Source organism: Lissotriton vulgaris, chromosome 12 (assembly GCF_964263255.1).
Source record: "Lissotriton vulgaris chromosome 12, aLisVul1.2, whole genome shotgun sequence".
In the NCBI taxonomy this organism is placed as follows: domain Eukaryota; kingdom Metazoa; phylum Chordata; class Amphibia; order Caudata; family Salamandridae; genus Lissotriton; species Lissotriton vulgaris.
The window spans coordinates 235,857,137-235,874,506 of NC_141700.1; the positions used below are offsets into that span (position 1 = coordinate 235,857,137).

At 49.5% G+C, this 17,370-nt stretch overlaps 1 protein-coding gene across 1 annotated transcript in view; it reads left to right on the forward strand.

Moving 5' to 3' along the window:
• NAE1 (NEDD8 activating enzyme E1 subunit 1) overlaps nt 1-17,370 on the forward strand; it is a 170,385-nt gene that overhangs the window by 46,189 nt on the left and 106,826 nt on the right. The window contains exon 14 of the mRNA XM_086947732.1: nt 10,541-10,616. Within this exon, the coding sequence (XP_086803858.1) occupies nt 10,541-10,616 (76 nt within the window). The remainder of the gene's footprint in view (nt 1-10,540; nt 10,617-17,370) is intronic.

Genomic DNA, 17,370 nt, shown 5'->3' on the forward strand with positions numbered 1-17,370 from the left:
GTTGAAGCAATGAACCAGCAGAATCAAGGGTACACGAAAATATTAACCCCACCTTCATCTTTTCAAGAATCTACCCTCCCAACTCCCCTAACCCTCCCTCAACCCTCCCTAACCCCATGCATGTGTGTGGGAACCGTATGGACGGAAACTCTTGGCGCATCAAGTGTGTGTGTGTGGGAGTGGGTTTCGCAGGAGCACACAGGGCTATAGGTCCTCCTCTGGTTCCGCCGGGGGGTCCAGTGTCAAACCTCTGTAGTCCGCCCACCTCTTCCATATTTTGAAATGTTTACGAGGGCATCCTCGTGCCTCAAAGATTGGCCTCTCCAGACCCATACAAAAGTCTAAGCCTGCCTTCCATGCAGTCAGGGGGGGGGGGGGGGGCTCACCTCCTTCCATGCTCGGGCCATGTCTCTTTTGGCTACTATCAGCCCCAGGAGGAGCAGGTGTCGCTTATAGATATTACCCCCAACCCCTTCCAGGATGTGTAATAGACCCAGGCGGTGGGTACGGGGAAGGGTCCAGCCCAGCACCTCCGACAGACAGCCCCATGCACCCCTCCAAAAGCCAACTAGTTTGGAGAACGACCACACTGTGTGGAGCAACGTACCCACCTCCGCCCCACATCTCAGACACTCCGGGGACTCAATCAGGCCCGCCCTCCACAGACGCTCTTGAGTATAATAAGCCCTGTGTAAAATTTTGAACTGTATGAGGCGAAACCGTATTGCTATAGCCAGCCCCCTCGGGGATTCTAATGCCTCCCGCCAATCATCTTCATCTAGCGGTCCTATATCGGCCTCCCAGTTCGCCTTCAGCCGAAGAAGGGTGCAAGAGCAATGCGTGACCATGGTCTGGTAAATGCGCGATACTTTCTTGTCCCCAAGGTCGCCCATGAAGACCTTCGCCTCGATCGGGCTGAACTCTGGGAGTGAGTCAAGGTTAGTTATACTGGGCGTCAATGCATGTCGAAATTGCAAATACCGATAAAATTGAGATTGGTGCATATCAAATTCAGCACTAAGAGCCTGAAAGGACTTGAGAGTCGTCCCGGACATCACATGGCCGAGCTGCGAAATGCCTATTGAGTCCCAGCCATCAAAGCCTGATAACTTAGAAAGTTCTGGTAGTAAACCGTTGCGCCATAACGGCGTTTCCGCGGTCAGTCTACCCCACCAGCCCATGCGACGCAGGGCCTGCCGCCATATCGCAAATACAAGTTTAGTGACTCTCGGCAGTGGCCGACGTAGCCGGGGTGAGTAGAGGATGGTGTGGAGCGAGTTATCCCCCATTAACGCACGTTCCAGGGCGTAGGCCGGATCTCCACCGTCACCATACCACCATTCATTTAGAACAAGGAGATGAGCGGCTTGGTAGTACGACTGTATATCCGAGGTGGCTAGACCCCCACAGTACGTGGACAGAAAGCAAGTGCGCAGCGCTACCCTGGCAGCACCGCCAGCCCAAAGGAAGCGGCCCAGCACCGAGTCAACTTGCCGAAACCATTGGGGTGGGATAGGATATGGATGGTTCTGTAGTTGGTAGAGTAGGCGCGGCAGTGCAACCATCTTAAAGATAGCCGACCTGCCAAAGATTGATAGGGGCATTCGGGACCAAGTTTTGATATCTGTCTGGACCCGCTCCCAGACGGGCAGTAAATTACGTTCCCAGGCCGTGTCCACCGAGCGTGAGAGAAACACCCCGAGGTATTTCAGACCAACTGTGGCCACTTGCAGTTCCGAAGCCCAGGGATCCGTCACCGTGTCCCCATGTAGTACCCATAGGGTGGATTTACGTAAGTTTAGGTACAGACCTGACACTTCCCCAAATAGTTGCATGACCTCCAGGACACGTGGGCCGGAGCGCTGTAAATCAGTGATGAAGAAGAGGACATCGTCCGCGTATAATGCAATTTTATCCGACAGTGTGGCATTCCATTCAAAGCCCCGTATCAACGCATCTCTGCGAACTCTGGCAGCTAGGGGTTCCATTGCTAAGGCAAAAAGATAAGGGGAAAGAGGGCACCCCTGCCTAGTCCCCCGGCCAATGCAGAACGTCTCCGACACCGCCCCGGCGACTCGCACTGATGCTGTGATGTCCGTATAAAGTAATTTGATATAGGACCGGAAAACCGGGCCCAGGTTGAGCCACGATAGCAGTGTAAATATGTACGACCAGCTGACCGAGTCAAAAGCCTTGTTGATATCGGCCAATAGCATTGCCGCCTGGTCCCCCAAGGCTCCAACAGCGTCTAGTGCCGCCTGTGCCCGACGAATATTGTGTCGTGTTGCCCTGTGGGGCATGAAGCCTGCCTGATCCGAGTGGACTAGATCTGTAATATATGGAGCCAGGCGATTCGCTAGGGCCTTGGCCAATATTTTAGCCTCGATATTGATGAGGGAAATAGGTCTGTACGAGTCATGGCTGCCCGGGGGTCTACCAGGCTTCTGAAATACTACTATTTCGGCATGGCGCCAATCGGGGGGCAACGCGCCCCGCTCCCTCGCCACCTCAAGAACTCGGCGATAGTGTGGCCCTAGCTGTACGTGAAATTTCTTAAAAAATTCACACGGGTAACCATTAGGGCCCGGAGCCTTACCCGCATTGAGCTGCCCCAGAGCGTCTCCCAGCTCTTCCGCTGTGAGGGGTGCGTCCAAGATCTCCTTGGCCTCGTCTGATACCCGTATGGGCGGTAGGTCCGCGAAAAACCGGTCTAAGTCGCCCTCCGGCAATCGGTCACATGAGGCGTATTGGGCTTCGAAGTATGTGGCGAAGCTCGCTGCCAACTCGTTAGGGTCAGTCAGGACCTCCCCATTATCGTCTATAATGCCCGGCAGCACGAGGGGTTGAAAGTTGTGCTGGCACAATCGATGGAGCATGGAGCACGACTTGTCCCCCCATTGATACACCCTACTTCTTGTGGCCAGCCACGCCTGTCTGGCTTCATCCATCAAGAGGGACGCGTACGATTGCTGTGCTTGTAAAAGCAGCCTTAGCCCGATCTCATCTCCACCCTCGCGGCGTTCCTGTTCTAGGGTCGCCACTCGCTCAGCCGCCACCGCAGTTTGTTCCCGGCGCCGCCTACGGGCTCCCGAGCACCACGCGATATCCACTCCACGTACGGTAGGTTTCATCGCCTCCCATACCACCTCCACGTCTGCCCCCTCTATCAGGTTCTCCCGCCAATAGTGATCTATGGTTTCTCGCAAAAGTTTAGTATAGGCTGGCTGTAGCAGATGCCACGAGGACATCCTCCACCTGAATGGTTGCCGTTTTCGCAGGAGGTCCACGTTAACTGAAACTGGGGAATGGTCGGATAGGCCTCTCGGCAAGATGTCCGCGCTCTTCACCCTACTCAGGCATTCACGAGGTACAAACACATAATCTATGCGCGAGAATGATCCATGTACCGCCGATAGATAGGTATATTCACGGGTCGCAGGGTGCATATGTCGCCAAGCATCCACCCAGCCCAGCCCCTCACTCATTGCATGCAGTCTAGTGGGTGGAAGGGAGAGGGAAGGAGTGTCAGTCGTCTCCAGGCGCCTCCGGCGATCCATACACACATCCATTACGTCATTCCAATCTCCCCCCAATTACCGCCACTGACTCGGATATATCGTCCCATACAGAGAACAGTCTCTCAGCCAGGGCCCATTGCAGGGGGGGGGGGGGGGGGGCGTACACACTCCCAAACAGGTTCCGTGCCCACCTTGCCTTTCACAAACAAGTAGCGACCCTGTGGATCTATCCATTGTTTCTCATGGACATATGCTATTCTACGGTGTATCAATATGGCCACTCCCCTGGATCCCCTAGCAAACCCGGCATGGAAAACTTGTTGATATCCAAACCTCTGCAGGCCCAGTGCCTTTGTGCCCATCATATGAGTTTCTTGGAGCAATAACACATCTGCCGCTGCTCTCTTGCCCCATCGCAAAACTGCCCCACGCTTGATTTTGTCTAGTAACCCCCTGACATTCCACGCAACCACTCGCATAGAGTCTTCTGGAGTCCGATGAGTCGAATCAGCCATAGTTCTTCGGAGTCCACCACACGAGCCCCCCACTCCACCACACGAGCCCCCCACTCCAGCGCCACCCACCACACGCCACACGAATCATTATTACGACACACACCCCAGAGAACATCACCGACCCCCTAGCCCCACAGTCCCCACAGTCCCCAACAGTCCCAAACCCCAACTCAGCAGCCACAACCCTGACCGCCCGTCTCCCGCCTCCCCCCACCCTATACCCTCAATGAACTATGAAGTATCTGTCGCGGTGTGAGTAGTCCCGAGACCGAAACAGCGGGCTCAGGCCCACCCATACCAATGGATCCCAACATCCCAAAGAGGAACAGTGAACTCACCCCCCCCCCCCTCAGTGTCTCTCTCACCCCCCCCCCCCCTCAGTGTCTCTCTCACAACGGGAGAGTGGCAGCCACCATTATGCAGTCCCCGAACCCCCCCCCCCCCCCCCCCCCCCACAGCCTCATCTACACTCAGTAGACATTAGCAGTACTGTTACAAGGCCGCGATACAGCCAGCAATCCAGCGGGTCCCAGGCGACCAGGTGTGTCCATCTGGGATTTGCAGCAGTAGTAGCAGAATAGGGAGCCGAGGCCCCGGAGACTTCAATGATCTGTGCTAGATTGTTCGGAGTCTTCGGTTCTGGCAGTGTGTTGCGTGCCATCGGCCGAGGCCGCTCGCTTACGTGATTTGGAGCGTTTGGTTCGTCCATGTCTAGATGTCTGGTCTCGCTGTGGCCGAGGCGAGCCCTCAGGGGCGCCCGGATTGAGCCCTGGTTGAGAATTCGGTCTGACCTGTACCGTTTCATCGGTCCATCTGAACAAGTCTTCCGGCGTATCAAAGAATAGTGTCCGTGATTGGAAGATCACTCTCAAGCGCGCCGGATACAGCAGGGAATACTGTAGCTTAAGGCCTCTCAACTTTGCCTTGGCTGCCATGAAAGAGTGGCGTTGCTGTTGGACGAGTTTGGTGTAGTCAGGGAAGATCAAGATCTTTTGATTTTCACATAAGAGGGTTTCTTTATTTCTAGCTTCCCTCAATATGGCGTCCCTGTCGTGGTAGTTCAACAGCCGTGCGATCACCGCCCTAGGTCGCTCGCCCTCGGGTGGTTTCTGCGTCAGGGCACGGTGTGCTCTTTCAATAATGAAGCATGCGGACAGCGTCCCCGGGGGCATCCATGATTCTAGCCACTTTGTAAGGAACTGTTCCATGCCACCCTTCCCACAGCTCTCCGGAAATCCAAGGAAGCGGAGGTTGTTGCGGCGCGTCCGCCCTTCTGCATCCTCCACACGGAGCGCCGTAATCCGCTGCGCAGTTTCCATCGCCGCCATCCTCTTTTTAAGGTTACTCACGTCGTCCTCCACCACTGACACCCTGGATTCAGCTTCCGTGATCCGCGCCACGGCGTTCCTCAGGTCCTGGCGCAATAAGGTCACATCTGCGCCAACAGCCCCTATCTTGGCGTCCAGCATGTCCCGTGACTGGGTTATGGCCGCCATAAGGGCCGCGTTATCCGGCCCCCCTCCAGGCGGGCCACCCCCTGACGGCCCGGGGCCCCCACTAGGCCCGGTGAATTTATCGATGGTTACTTGCTTAGTGGAGCTGTTACCCCCCCTGGTCATGATGGCAGAGGTATCAGGGCCACTTGACTGCTGCTGGCCCTTGGGAATCTTAGACAAGGCACTTCGGGTCGGCTTATTGTTGGGTACAGCGCCGCGTGGACCTCAGTCACTGCCCCCACACCAGCTGCCGATGGTCGTGGCTCTCCGTGACCGGTATTGCTCTTCTAGTCGGAGCGTGGACCCACTGCGTCACGCGCCACAGCGAGGATGTCCCTTCTGGTCCGTGGGCCCGGGGTGGGAAGGGGGGGGCCCCACTACTCACAGTTGCTGCCGGAATGCTGAGTATTCGCCTCGGCACAGTCACCGCCGATCGGGCTCTCCAGGGCGTCCGTCTCCCCTCTACGCTGCCGGCCTCTGACACCAGGCTGCGAAAATCGAGGTCCCGGCTGCGCCCGGGCCACCAGGCCGCCTCTGCCGCGCCGGTCTGCTCGCTACGTCCACACTGCCCTCAGGCTCAGCCAGGCCCTGGAAGGATGATTGCCAGCAGTCTCTCCGCCCCAGGGCAAGCGGGGCGCCGCTGCCGCCTCCTGGCCGCAACCGCCTCCTCGGCTGCTCCAAAATCGAGGCCCCGGCTGCTCCGCAGTCCACCAGGCCGCACCTCGCACCTTGCCGCCCAGCTCCGCTCGGGAGCGCAGGATCGCCACCGAACACACCGGATGGTCACTAGCACCTCCGGTAACCTGAGCCCCGTTTTGGCTGCGGGTCAGGGGCTCGGGGACCAGGATAAATCGTCGGATCAATGGCGGGCCGGCGGGAGCTCTATCAGGCTGCAACCGCCATCGCCGCTTGCGTAGCCACGCCCCCCGTCTGAACAGATTCTTGATGAAGCAGTGGTTCAGAGTGGTATCCATTCAACTGATCTTAGTGGAACTGAGGATTGTAAGTCAAAGGTTTCCTTGACTCTCTTAGGTACATATTTTCACATTCCTTCTTCTTTGGGAAAAGACCATGCCTAGTTATACAAGTCCCAATGCCAGCAATTAAGGGCCACTTGAAGCCTCACCCCAAAGCGCCACTAGGTTGAGAAAGATCACTTCTCCCTAGGAAGTCATCAATCGAGCCCAAGCCAAACCATAAATGGGAGCGACCTTCGGGTTCGGCTCTGACACCCGGGGCATGTTTACATCAAATGCAGCCTTCGAAGCCTCCACCCAAGAGTGTTGATCCACGTCACCATGCAACTTCACTGCCACCCAAGCATCCTTCCTCAAAACAAAGGTCATTGCCAAAAGCTCCATCTAAATCATCTGTTAGACAGACATCGAATGTGCCTTGGATGCTGTAGTTGGACACTACCGAGTGCCCCTTCTTTCTGAAGCTGCCAGAGGTCACTGACGCCAAGCTGAAGACCCGATTCATACACCAAGGTGCTAAGATCCTCACCAAGGCGCCTCCAGAGGAGACTCCAAATGTACTATCTCCCCACCCCCCGAAGTGCAGACTTATGTTGAAGGGCGAGCTGGCTTTTAAGACACAAAGGACCCCCTCTCCATGAAATGTAGAGACTGGAAAAAGCCTGCACAAGCCCACAAACCCCATCCCCCTATGCCAGGGCACCCTCCGCCACCTTGACCGCCTCCGACACTCTCTCAGCGACCATCTCCTGACTGCTCTGTCCATACTTTCTCAGACCCAAGCAGCCCATTTGACTGCTAGACTATTATGATGAGCCGCTAGCTCCCAAGGAAGGGGAGAACTCCAGGGAGGTCTGTGTTGTTGACCCTACAAATTACATAGACCCTCTACCCCGCCAAACTGTCTCTGCCTAATGACACTCCCGCCTACCACATGATTATTCAAAGGGTTGCTTAGTACCACTATGTGAACATGCGCATCTACAAGTCGAGAATAATTTCCTGGTGGAAACTCTTTTGAAAACCAAAAGGACAGTGCAGGTTCTCCCTATGCGAATGTGCGTGTGGAAGACTGACTTTGAAGTGCTTGTAAAGGCTAAAGTTGTAACGCCAAGGGTAGACAAAAAGTATAAGGTCCAACCTTCTGACCCCCCTCTACATTTGTGGTCAGGCTATTCCCTCCCTTGAGAATCTCTAGTGGTGTATAGAGCACAAAATGCACCTTAGCACAAGTAACAGGTAATGCCCCATTACCAGGTGAAGAGAGCAAACGCATTGAAATGGCTGGAACGTATTTAGTGGTGGGGGCCGCCATCCATCAAAACATCGACACCTCTAGGGGTGTTCTATTTCGCTATGATGTAGCTTATTGATAGTAGCGGGAGAAGTTTATAAATCAACTCCCACAAACTGCCAGAAAGAGGGGGCTAGTGGCCAAGGGATTGGTTATCTCAAAAGATTATATCTGTAGTCCTCTAGACCCAGCAGATACCGCTTCACGAGGCATCAACATTAGCACCCTTGTATGGTACCATGCGTGGCTCCACATGTCAGGATTGAGGCCAGAGGTGCAACAGCATCTTCTCAATTTTCCATATGTTGGGAAGCATCTCTTCAGCCCTCAAATGGAAGAGATGTTGGGGAAAGTTAACAGAAGACACTGAGAGAAGTCCATGGGTTCCCTCCAGGCGGCTAGCCTGAAAGCTTCTGTTAAAAAGACAGCACAAAGACAATCTCCCTAACGGGCACAGGTTACACAAGAGGGGGATATAGGGACAACAACAAGGGCAAAGGCAGAGTCATTGGTTAATACACTCGCAAACAGTGTCAACTAACAATGCTCATACTCGTCCCATCCCCTCTCCCTATCACATAACACCTTCTGTGGGAAGGCTAGGAAATTATCTCCCCGGTTGGGAATACATCACCTCCGATCAATGGGTGCTCATGGTGGGAAGGCGGGTTTAATGCCTTTAGTTCCACACTACATGCCCTAACATCCAACCCCACCACCACGTCCTCAGCTGAGACCACAGCCGATTTCTGGAAGTAGTAGTTCAAGCACTCCTTGTGAAGGGAGCCACAGACATCAAAGGGTGTCTTCGCTTTAATGAGGCAAACAATTGTACTCCCTCTACTGTCTACTTCCAAAAATAGATTGCACCATCTTCTTTGCTGCCGCCATGTGTGCTGGCGGGATCAAGATGGAAGACGATGCTTTGTAACCACGAGTGACTAAATATACCATCCACAGGCTAAAACTGGAGACCCATAAACAGAATTGTAACCACATGAGATTCTATTTGCAATGGTTCACCTGTACCACTCAGGAATAGGCATAAGAGGCTGAATATTAAGCCCTGATGAAGTCTGCTGTAACAGGAACAGCCGAAGACAAAACACGTGTTGGCACAGGGGCGCATATAACTACAAGAAAATAAAAGAACTATTCAAATCACAACCTCAATGTTATCACTGTGTGCCTGGAGAATTTTGTTGCTGATTCCTGGACCTCTCCAGTCGAGGAAGAATGGATGGCTCTTCCTTCTCCTGAGCACCAGAAAATATTTAGACACTGAACGAATAAGACTTTGAACTTATGTGGTAGATTGTGATAACTATCCCAGCCATCGCACCTTTCTTATTTCGCAATTTGTGACCTATTAGGAATCACAGCCATTGCAGGGATGGTGACCTGCTGCGGTCAGCAGACCACCATGTCTGTGATTGCTTTTTAATAAGGCAATTTTTGTAATTTATTTATGTAAATGCATCCATTTTTCTTATAGGAAAACTGCATTGGTTTAAAAAAAAAAAAAAGAGTAGGCAGTGGTCCGTGGGAACACTGCCTGCTCTTACAAATATTTTTTCCAACGTTCTCAAATGAAGACCCTTAACCATTTGTGAATTGTTTGCCACCACTTTTAAAATGGTGGTAAAGTATCACTGTTTCGTGACTGAATCCCGGACTCTAACAGTAATGCATACCATGCCAATTTGGTATTTGGAAGGGACGCCCAAAACACGCCCCTTCCAAATGCCGAATTGCAAACTGCGATTCGGTAATAAGTTACTGAAACACATTTTGTACATTTGAAAAGGCATTTTTCTGGTTGTAAACACGGCATTTTGAGAATCGGGCAGTTTGTGACTTGAAAAATGCTTTGTACATTTGGCTCCAAGTGCTATCATAAAACAAAAAAACTCTTCTTAGCCTTTGCTAATCCCTACAAGGGACTCCCATCTCTAAATCGAGCATTGCGAGTTGGATTGTCTATACCTCCTACACCAAGGCAAAGCACACAGTCTCCCTGTTCTACCCCATCCCAGAGCACCTTCCACATTTAAAAAGGGTGCCACCACGCCTATCTTGGATAACCTCCTGCTAGCTGATATCTGCAAAGCTGCCACCTGGAAAACGCCACACATGTTCATTAAATACTCCTGTGTGGATATTCTAGCCCGCCTACAGGCGATGGTTGGTCAGATATTGTAAAGAACTTTATTCCAAATATCTGCATCAGCTGCCTACTGGACACCCGCTTTTGGGATAACCGCTTTGCAGAGCATGCGTATTTATAGCCGCAAATCTGTAAACGGAAAATGTTACCCTGCAAGCATCTGTTTGTGGCGTTGTAGTGCTGTCAATGCACTCTACGAAGATCCGGTGGTGTTTCACCAGAGTGTGGGTGATGTGGTCATAATTCCTGAGACCCTTGATGATGCATGCTGTGGTAAGGCATTATATCCATAAAGGGGCCCAGTGTTGCAAGAGTCTGAAGATGTGGAGCAGGACATTGCCTCGGCCATCTGCAAGAGTATGACGACTTTAACAGCAGTTCTAAAGTCATTATCGCAGAGAAATTATTTCACTTCTTTTAGTAGACAGTCTGGTTTGCTTGGTGATGCTTTCCTTCAGGGTGAGATTGTGTCCAGGATGAATCTGTGTGACTTGGCGAATTCACATTCCAAAGTAAGTTAATCAACTAACTGTCCTTCATTCAGTAAACTCGGTTTATACTTTGCCATTTCAGATACAGAGACCGAGCTAAAAAAGATGCAGCAGATGTTGGTGCCTATGTTGCCAGACTATTAGTCTCATTAGGAAAGGTATTGGACTTCCTTCTTTCTGTTTCTTTTTTAACTAACTGTACTGTTGAGAGCACCACAACTTTATTCAGTTAATACCTTATTTAAATATAAATATTGTGATACTGTCCAGAATTGTTTTAGCACTGAGGAAATTTAATATGAAAGCAGATAATTGAAAAAAGGCATGTGTTCCTAATTATGTCTCCCGTTAGAGTGGTCTATTGCCATATGAAGCTAGTTAAGCCTCAAAACTGCAATAAAACCTACGCGTAGATTGACTTAACACTTTTTGGGATAGCCAAGTCTAGAATCAGATCTTTGTAGAGCATAACACAGTATGTAGGGCCTTTCCCTTTCTTTTCACTCTACGTACTGTATTGATCGTATTAGGCCAGATTGCAAATCAAAAAGGTTTTATAAATGTACGCAACCATATCTTTGTTTACCTGTTTCAAAGTCAAGTATTGAATACTGTAAAACATACATGGATTTCTTGAAGATGATCCAGTTGTACTCCTCCGGGCTTACTGTACCCCCACAACACGGCATTCCAGGGAAACATTGCGTTAACTGACTTTTGCAGGTCAGAAACATGGACGTATGTACACATATTCACTAAACATTGTGTTGCTTTATAGTCCTCAAGTTGGTCACAGTTTCAAATACAAGGTTTCTTCTTACGTTATTTTAGACCAATATTGCTTTAGAGGAAAAACGTGTAGTTCTTTATAGTCTATGCCAAGCACACGAAGCGACAAAAAAATATTTATTAATTTATTTATGGCCATTTTTAATAAAACCAGGTCAAAGAAAATTCCCTTTGGGACTCCTCAATAGCATACTCGAGTACTCAAACCTCAATCACACCTCCCTCATATACAAAGTGTTGCAATTGCCAAAGGATAGTATATAAATGCTTTATTCACTAGGTGAATGCACAATTAAAAAACTCTATTTCATATATAGCAAAATAAGTCTATACAATATATAAACCACAAATATGGCACAATCATAAAAAAAATGCAGTCCAATGTTTAATTTTTGTTTTTTTTTACAACGCACATCAAGCAAATAAATGTCTCACAGTTCAACATTTCAATTACTCAGTATTGGTGTTCGATTCATAATTTTATGAATTTATTTATGGCCATTTTTAATAAAACCAGGTCAAAGAAAATTCCCTTTGGGACTCCTCAATAGCATACTCGAGTACTCAAACCTCAATCACACCTCCCTCATATACAAAGTGTTGCAATTGCCAAAGGATAGTATATAAATGCTTTATTCACTAGGTGAATGCACAATTAAAAAACTCTATTTCATATATAGCAAAATAAGTCTATACAATATATAAACCACAAATATGGCACAATCATAAAAAAAATGCAGTCCAATGTTTAATTTTTATTTTTTTTTACAACGCACATCAAGCAAATAAATGTCTCACAGTTCAACATTTCAATTACTCAGTATTGGTGTTCGATTCATAATTTTAAAACATATTATATGCATGTAAACATTTCTTAAAATGACATCACAAGAGAAACGTAACAATTAGATACAAAACGACCAAAGGCAACGCGTTTCGGTGGTAGTAACTGGTCCAAACCACGTTCTTCAGGATTTCTTATAAAAACGTGCCCAGGGGTCCTAACATCGTCATGTTAGCATGTGGATTTGATAACAGGGGGACACTCTCTAGCTCCTCCTGCTTGTTCCAAACCAACTGTTTGATAACAGTATTAAATCCAATAAGAACACCTCACACGTTAAAACTTCAAAGTTTCAGCACTTGGTGGTCGCTAAATGATCCTACTCAAGTGCCCTTCCAAAAGAAGTGTCCAAGAATTCGTGTTTTTGAAGAGGTGAAGCTGCGTGCCTGTATTTTGGAGTTTTCAATATCCTGATATCCATTCCCAGTATTAAGATATATATTTGAGGACTGGAGGGAAGATATGCCGGCTGCTTCTAGAGTATATGAAGGATTTTGCTGCTTCATAAAGGAAAAATAAACGGCACATCCGTGGAGGGGTTTTACCCACGTTTTATTTTAAAACTTGGACACTTCTTTTGGAAGGGCATTTGAGTATGATTATTTAGCGACCACCAAGTGCTGAAACTTTGAAGTTTTATGATTGTGCCATATTTGTGGTTTATATATTGTATTGACTTTTTTCGCTATATATGAAATCGTTTTTTAATTGTGCATTCACCTGGTGATTAAAGCATTTATATACTATCCTTTGGCAATTGCAACAGTTTGTATATGAGTGAAGTGTGATTGAGGTTTGAGTACTCAAGTATGCTATTGAGGAGTCCCAAAGGGAATTTTCTTTGACCTGGTGTCATTATTGTGTCCCGTCCCTTTGGTGTGGAGGACCACTCTCCGATTGTTTGGCATATTTAATAAAACACAGACTTATGATTAGAAGGGAAAATGTACATACTCTGAACTGCAATGTGTGTCTCCTCATGTTGTGGGTTTGTGGGCGAATGTGACCGTATCATTTGGCCCATGCTTGATAACGAAGCCCAAGACTTAGGCGTTTATTTAGATTGGGTAGAATGCTGTGAATGCCCCTTTCACTCGACTCCTGGTTCCACTGCCTCATTTAGAGATGGCACAACCACATGTATTTCTGCTGATGGAAACTCTTAGCAGTTTTTCCCCCCTTTGTGCAGTCACCCTGAAATAGCTTGAATGAATAGCGGTACAAAAGGGGGTGGTGATGGACGGAGCATCTGAATCAATCAAACACTCACACCCAGTCAAAAGATCTGGGTTTAATCCATCACCGTTCTTTAGCCCACTCTGCCACCCCAGTTCAGACATGGCTATATGCAAATCAGTCTGACCCTGTGCCTCATGGGAACATTCCAGCCCGAACTGCCAAGCCATGTCTTCCCTGGACCGGAAACAAGCTTCAGAGGACCGGTTTCTGGCATTCCAGCCGTCTTCAGCCCGGCTTGCTTGAATCCAGTGACAAAGTGAGCAAGGGACTCACGTCTGAGCATACCCTGCCACACTTATGGCGGCCAAAAGCGGTAGAAAAGGGGGTGGTGATGGACGGAGCATCTGAATCAATCAAACACTCACACCCAGTCAAAAGATCTGGGTTTAATCCATCACGTTCTTTAGCCCACACTGCCACCCCAGTTCAGACATGGCTATATGCAAATCAGTCTGACCCTGTGCCTCATGGGAACAGTCCAGCCCGAACTGCCAAGCCATGTCTTCCCTGGACCGGAAACAAGCTTCAGAGGACCGGTTTCTGGCATTCCAGCCGTCTTCAGCCCGGCTTGGGAGACATTGTTCTGTGCATATGGTATAGTGAGATTTGTGTTTTTCATAAATACAACCCTTGGTTTGTGGGTATATGTTTTTTAGGGTTAATGTCCTTCATGGAGGAGAACTTTGTCTGAAGAGGACATGCTGCAGTTGGTAATTAAAGTCACTCTACAACATCTTGATTCTCAGTCCATTTCTCTCAGAACATATCTTTTGAAAGAGCATTTTGTTTCTGTATCTTTGTCCCCACCCTGTTCTAGATATATCTGATACGTTATCTTGCATGTTGGATCTGAAGATGCCGGAATAGGTGCCATAGCTCTTCATTTAAAACAAAAAAATATATATATTTTGCAAGTTGTCTTAAGTGCTAGTGTTGCTTATGCCTATCAACAGGAAGAGAAGACTGACACTAGACCGAATCCTATTGCAGGTATTTAAAAATGCAGCACCACAGGAAGGAGTGAGGAATAAGAATAGAATTGGTGTAGCTCAAATATCCAATATTCAGAGTACACCTACTATAGAAGAATGGCTTCAGGGTATAGACATTTTTTTAAACTTTATGTTTCCAATTTTTGCAAAACACAACAGTCCAATCCCCCCTCCCCCCACATAGGCATCAATTAAATCAGCATTGCACAGATCGATGGACTCATTATGGCACTCCCTGGATTAAGACCACAACCGTGAGGAAGGACTTCCATGCGACAGAGCAGTGTATTCGTCAGCACATTACAAAACACGTGAGGAATTCAGGCCGGGTCCATTAGCTTGCACCCCACAATCAATCACTCATAGGTCTGCCTCACCTTCCCCCTCTAGGCCCGATTCCGACAAGGAGAATAACTCGCCACTGGTCCCCTCCGAGTCAGAGAGGGACTCCATGCCAAAACCTGCCATACACATTGTACGCCCTGCCAACAGGTCCTCTTGCAATTTGTCATCTTGTCTGGTATATTGCATGTGCGTTTCCTCGGCGAGTACCCACTCACGTACATCTTTGAGCCAAGTGTCCACCTCAGGGGCCCTTTGTCCCATCAACGTAATAGCCACCCTGCGCCTTGCCAATACCAGCATCAACTGCAGCAACCTTTACGGAAGTTTCCTTTTTCTGGGCTTGGGTACCAATCCCAGCATGCAGTGCAAGGGGGACAATTCAATTCGGAGTCCGGTAGTAGCCGCTATGCGTCTCACGACCCCCAACCAGAAGCTCCCCACCTGCGAACACTCCCAGGCCATATGGAGGAAACCCGCCCCCGTGTCACATCTGAGGCAGTTATCCCGCCTGTCTGTCAAATAACGGCTCATCGTTATCAGGGTAAGATAGGTGCGATGAAGGAAATTGTAATGAATGAGCTTGAAGCGGGCATTACAGGACACTCGCTTCTTCAAGCCCCCTATACGCTTCCGCCGTCCCTGGTCCAGGTGCATACCCAGGTCCTCCTCCCAGGCCGCCCATGACGGTGGGACCGGGGGGGGGGGCTGAATCACGTTTCATTGCCACGTACAATAAAGTAATCAATTTACGTCCCCTGCCACAGGACAATATATGAAATGAAGCGTGTGGGTGCTTGGGGGCCACACCGATCGTACAATGGCGCGCAGGCCCTGGTATTGAAGAAATTGCCCACCGCCGAGACCAAAAGATTCCTCCGCTTGTTCATAAGTGAGGAAGCTCTCCGAGGGGTATAAGACCACAAGCAGCTCACAGCCCCCTGCCCTCCATTTACGGAAGGACATATGGTTCTCCACTTCCACCATAGGGGCCAAAATCCAAATTGGCAGTTCCCTATGAAACGGCGCCGAACGCAGTACCTGTTCGACACACCGCTGCCACAAGCTAGCCACGTGCCGTACCACATATGGAAGGTCCGCCAGTGCCCCCGAACCCCGCATCAATGCCAGCTGGAGCTCCTGCGTTGTGGCCCGTCCCACTAATAGTTGAGTCTCCCATCCCTCAATGCCTGCAAACCATCTGGCTGCCGGGAGAAGCTGTGCCGCGTAGTAGTAGAGGTCGATTCGCGGGGCCTCCAATCCCCCTCCTCAAAGGAGCGCATGACGGTGCTAAGGGCCACTCTGCTGCGCCGTCCCGCCCACAAAAGAGAAGTAAGCAGGGTGTTAAGCGTTCTAAAGACCCTCGGGGGGAGGGGGCACAACAAATTCTGGAGAGTATATAGCATTCGTGGCAGCATCACCATTTTTGCAATGGCCAATCGCCCCATTAATGAGAGTGCAACGTGTTCCAAAACGTCACCGACTTGCGCAGCGACGTAAGCACTCTATCCACATTGCAAACCAGGGATTGCTCCTCCGATGGGGTTACTTGAATGCCCAAGTAACGAAAACTGGTACGTTCCCATCTCATCCCCAAATCCGGTAGGTCCTCCGTCTGTACAGAATCAAAGCCAGAGAGCGGGAAAATCAGGGATTTACTGCGATTAATCCGCAGTCCCGACGCCTCTCCAAAAGAATCCAGGAGTTGTAGCAGCCGCGGGAGGACCTCACTAGGAGTTAACAGATAAAACAATGCGTCTTCTGCGTAGAGCGACAAGACATTACAGGTGTCACCCACCTTGATACCCCGCTGCCTCAGCTCCGTTCGGATCCGGACCGTGAACGGCTCTATAGCCAGAGCAAAAAGCAGCGGCGAGAGGGGGCCCCCTGTCGTGTTCCCTGTCCCAGCCGCCATTCCTCTGATCTCGCACCTCCCAGGCGCACTCGGGCACAGGGGGAATTATACAAGAGCGCGACCCAACAAACAAATTTGGGCCCGAAGCCCATCTTCCGGAGTACCTCCTGCAGATAGCCCCAGTCGACCGTGTCGAAGGCCTTGGCCAGGTCTATGGAGACCAACACCGTCTGCTCTTCTGTCGCTCACCTCGTGCTCTATGTGGTTGAGCCTTCTCAAGTTCATCGCAGTATTCCGACCCGGAATAAAACCACACTGATCCTGGTGCCCAAAGTGCTCCATGAGAGGCGCCAGCCGGGTAGCCAACAGCTTGGTCAGTATTTTGAGGTCTGTGTTGATCATAGTAATGGGGAGGTATGAGGAAGGGTCGTGTTTGTCCCCCCCTGGCTTAAGTATCATGCAGATGTCTCCCTGATCCATGCTCCTCGGGAGAGCCCCGCTCTCAAAGGCCTCAAGGTAGACCTGCAGCAGATGGAATTTATATGCTTAACATTAAGAATCATGAAAATAGTCTGAAAGGGATTGCTCAGAATATAGCACATGTACTGTAATCAGATCTGCTGTGTATCAAAAGTTTGCATTTTTTGGTTGAGGAATTATTAAAAAGCAATAAATGCATTTAAAAAAAAGATGGAATTGTTAATGAAAGAAATAGTTATGATGGTGATGGTCTGTTTGCCATTTCCTTCGTTGTAGAGTATCCAGTTTTTATCTGATTAGTTCCAGCTAAGGGGGATTTTTAGAGACGTTGGGTTTCACTCAGGGTTGTGTGGGAATTAGTTAGTGTATTG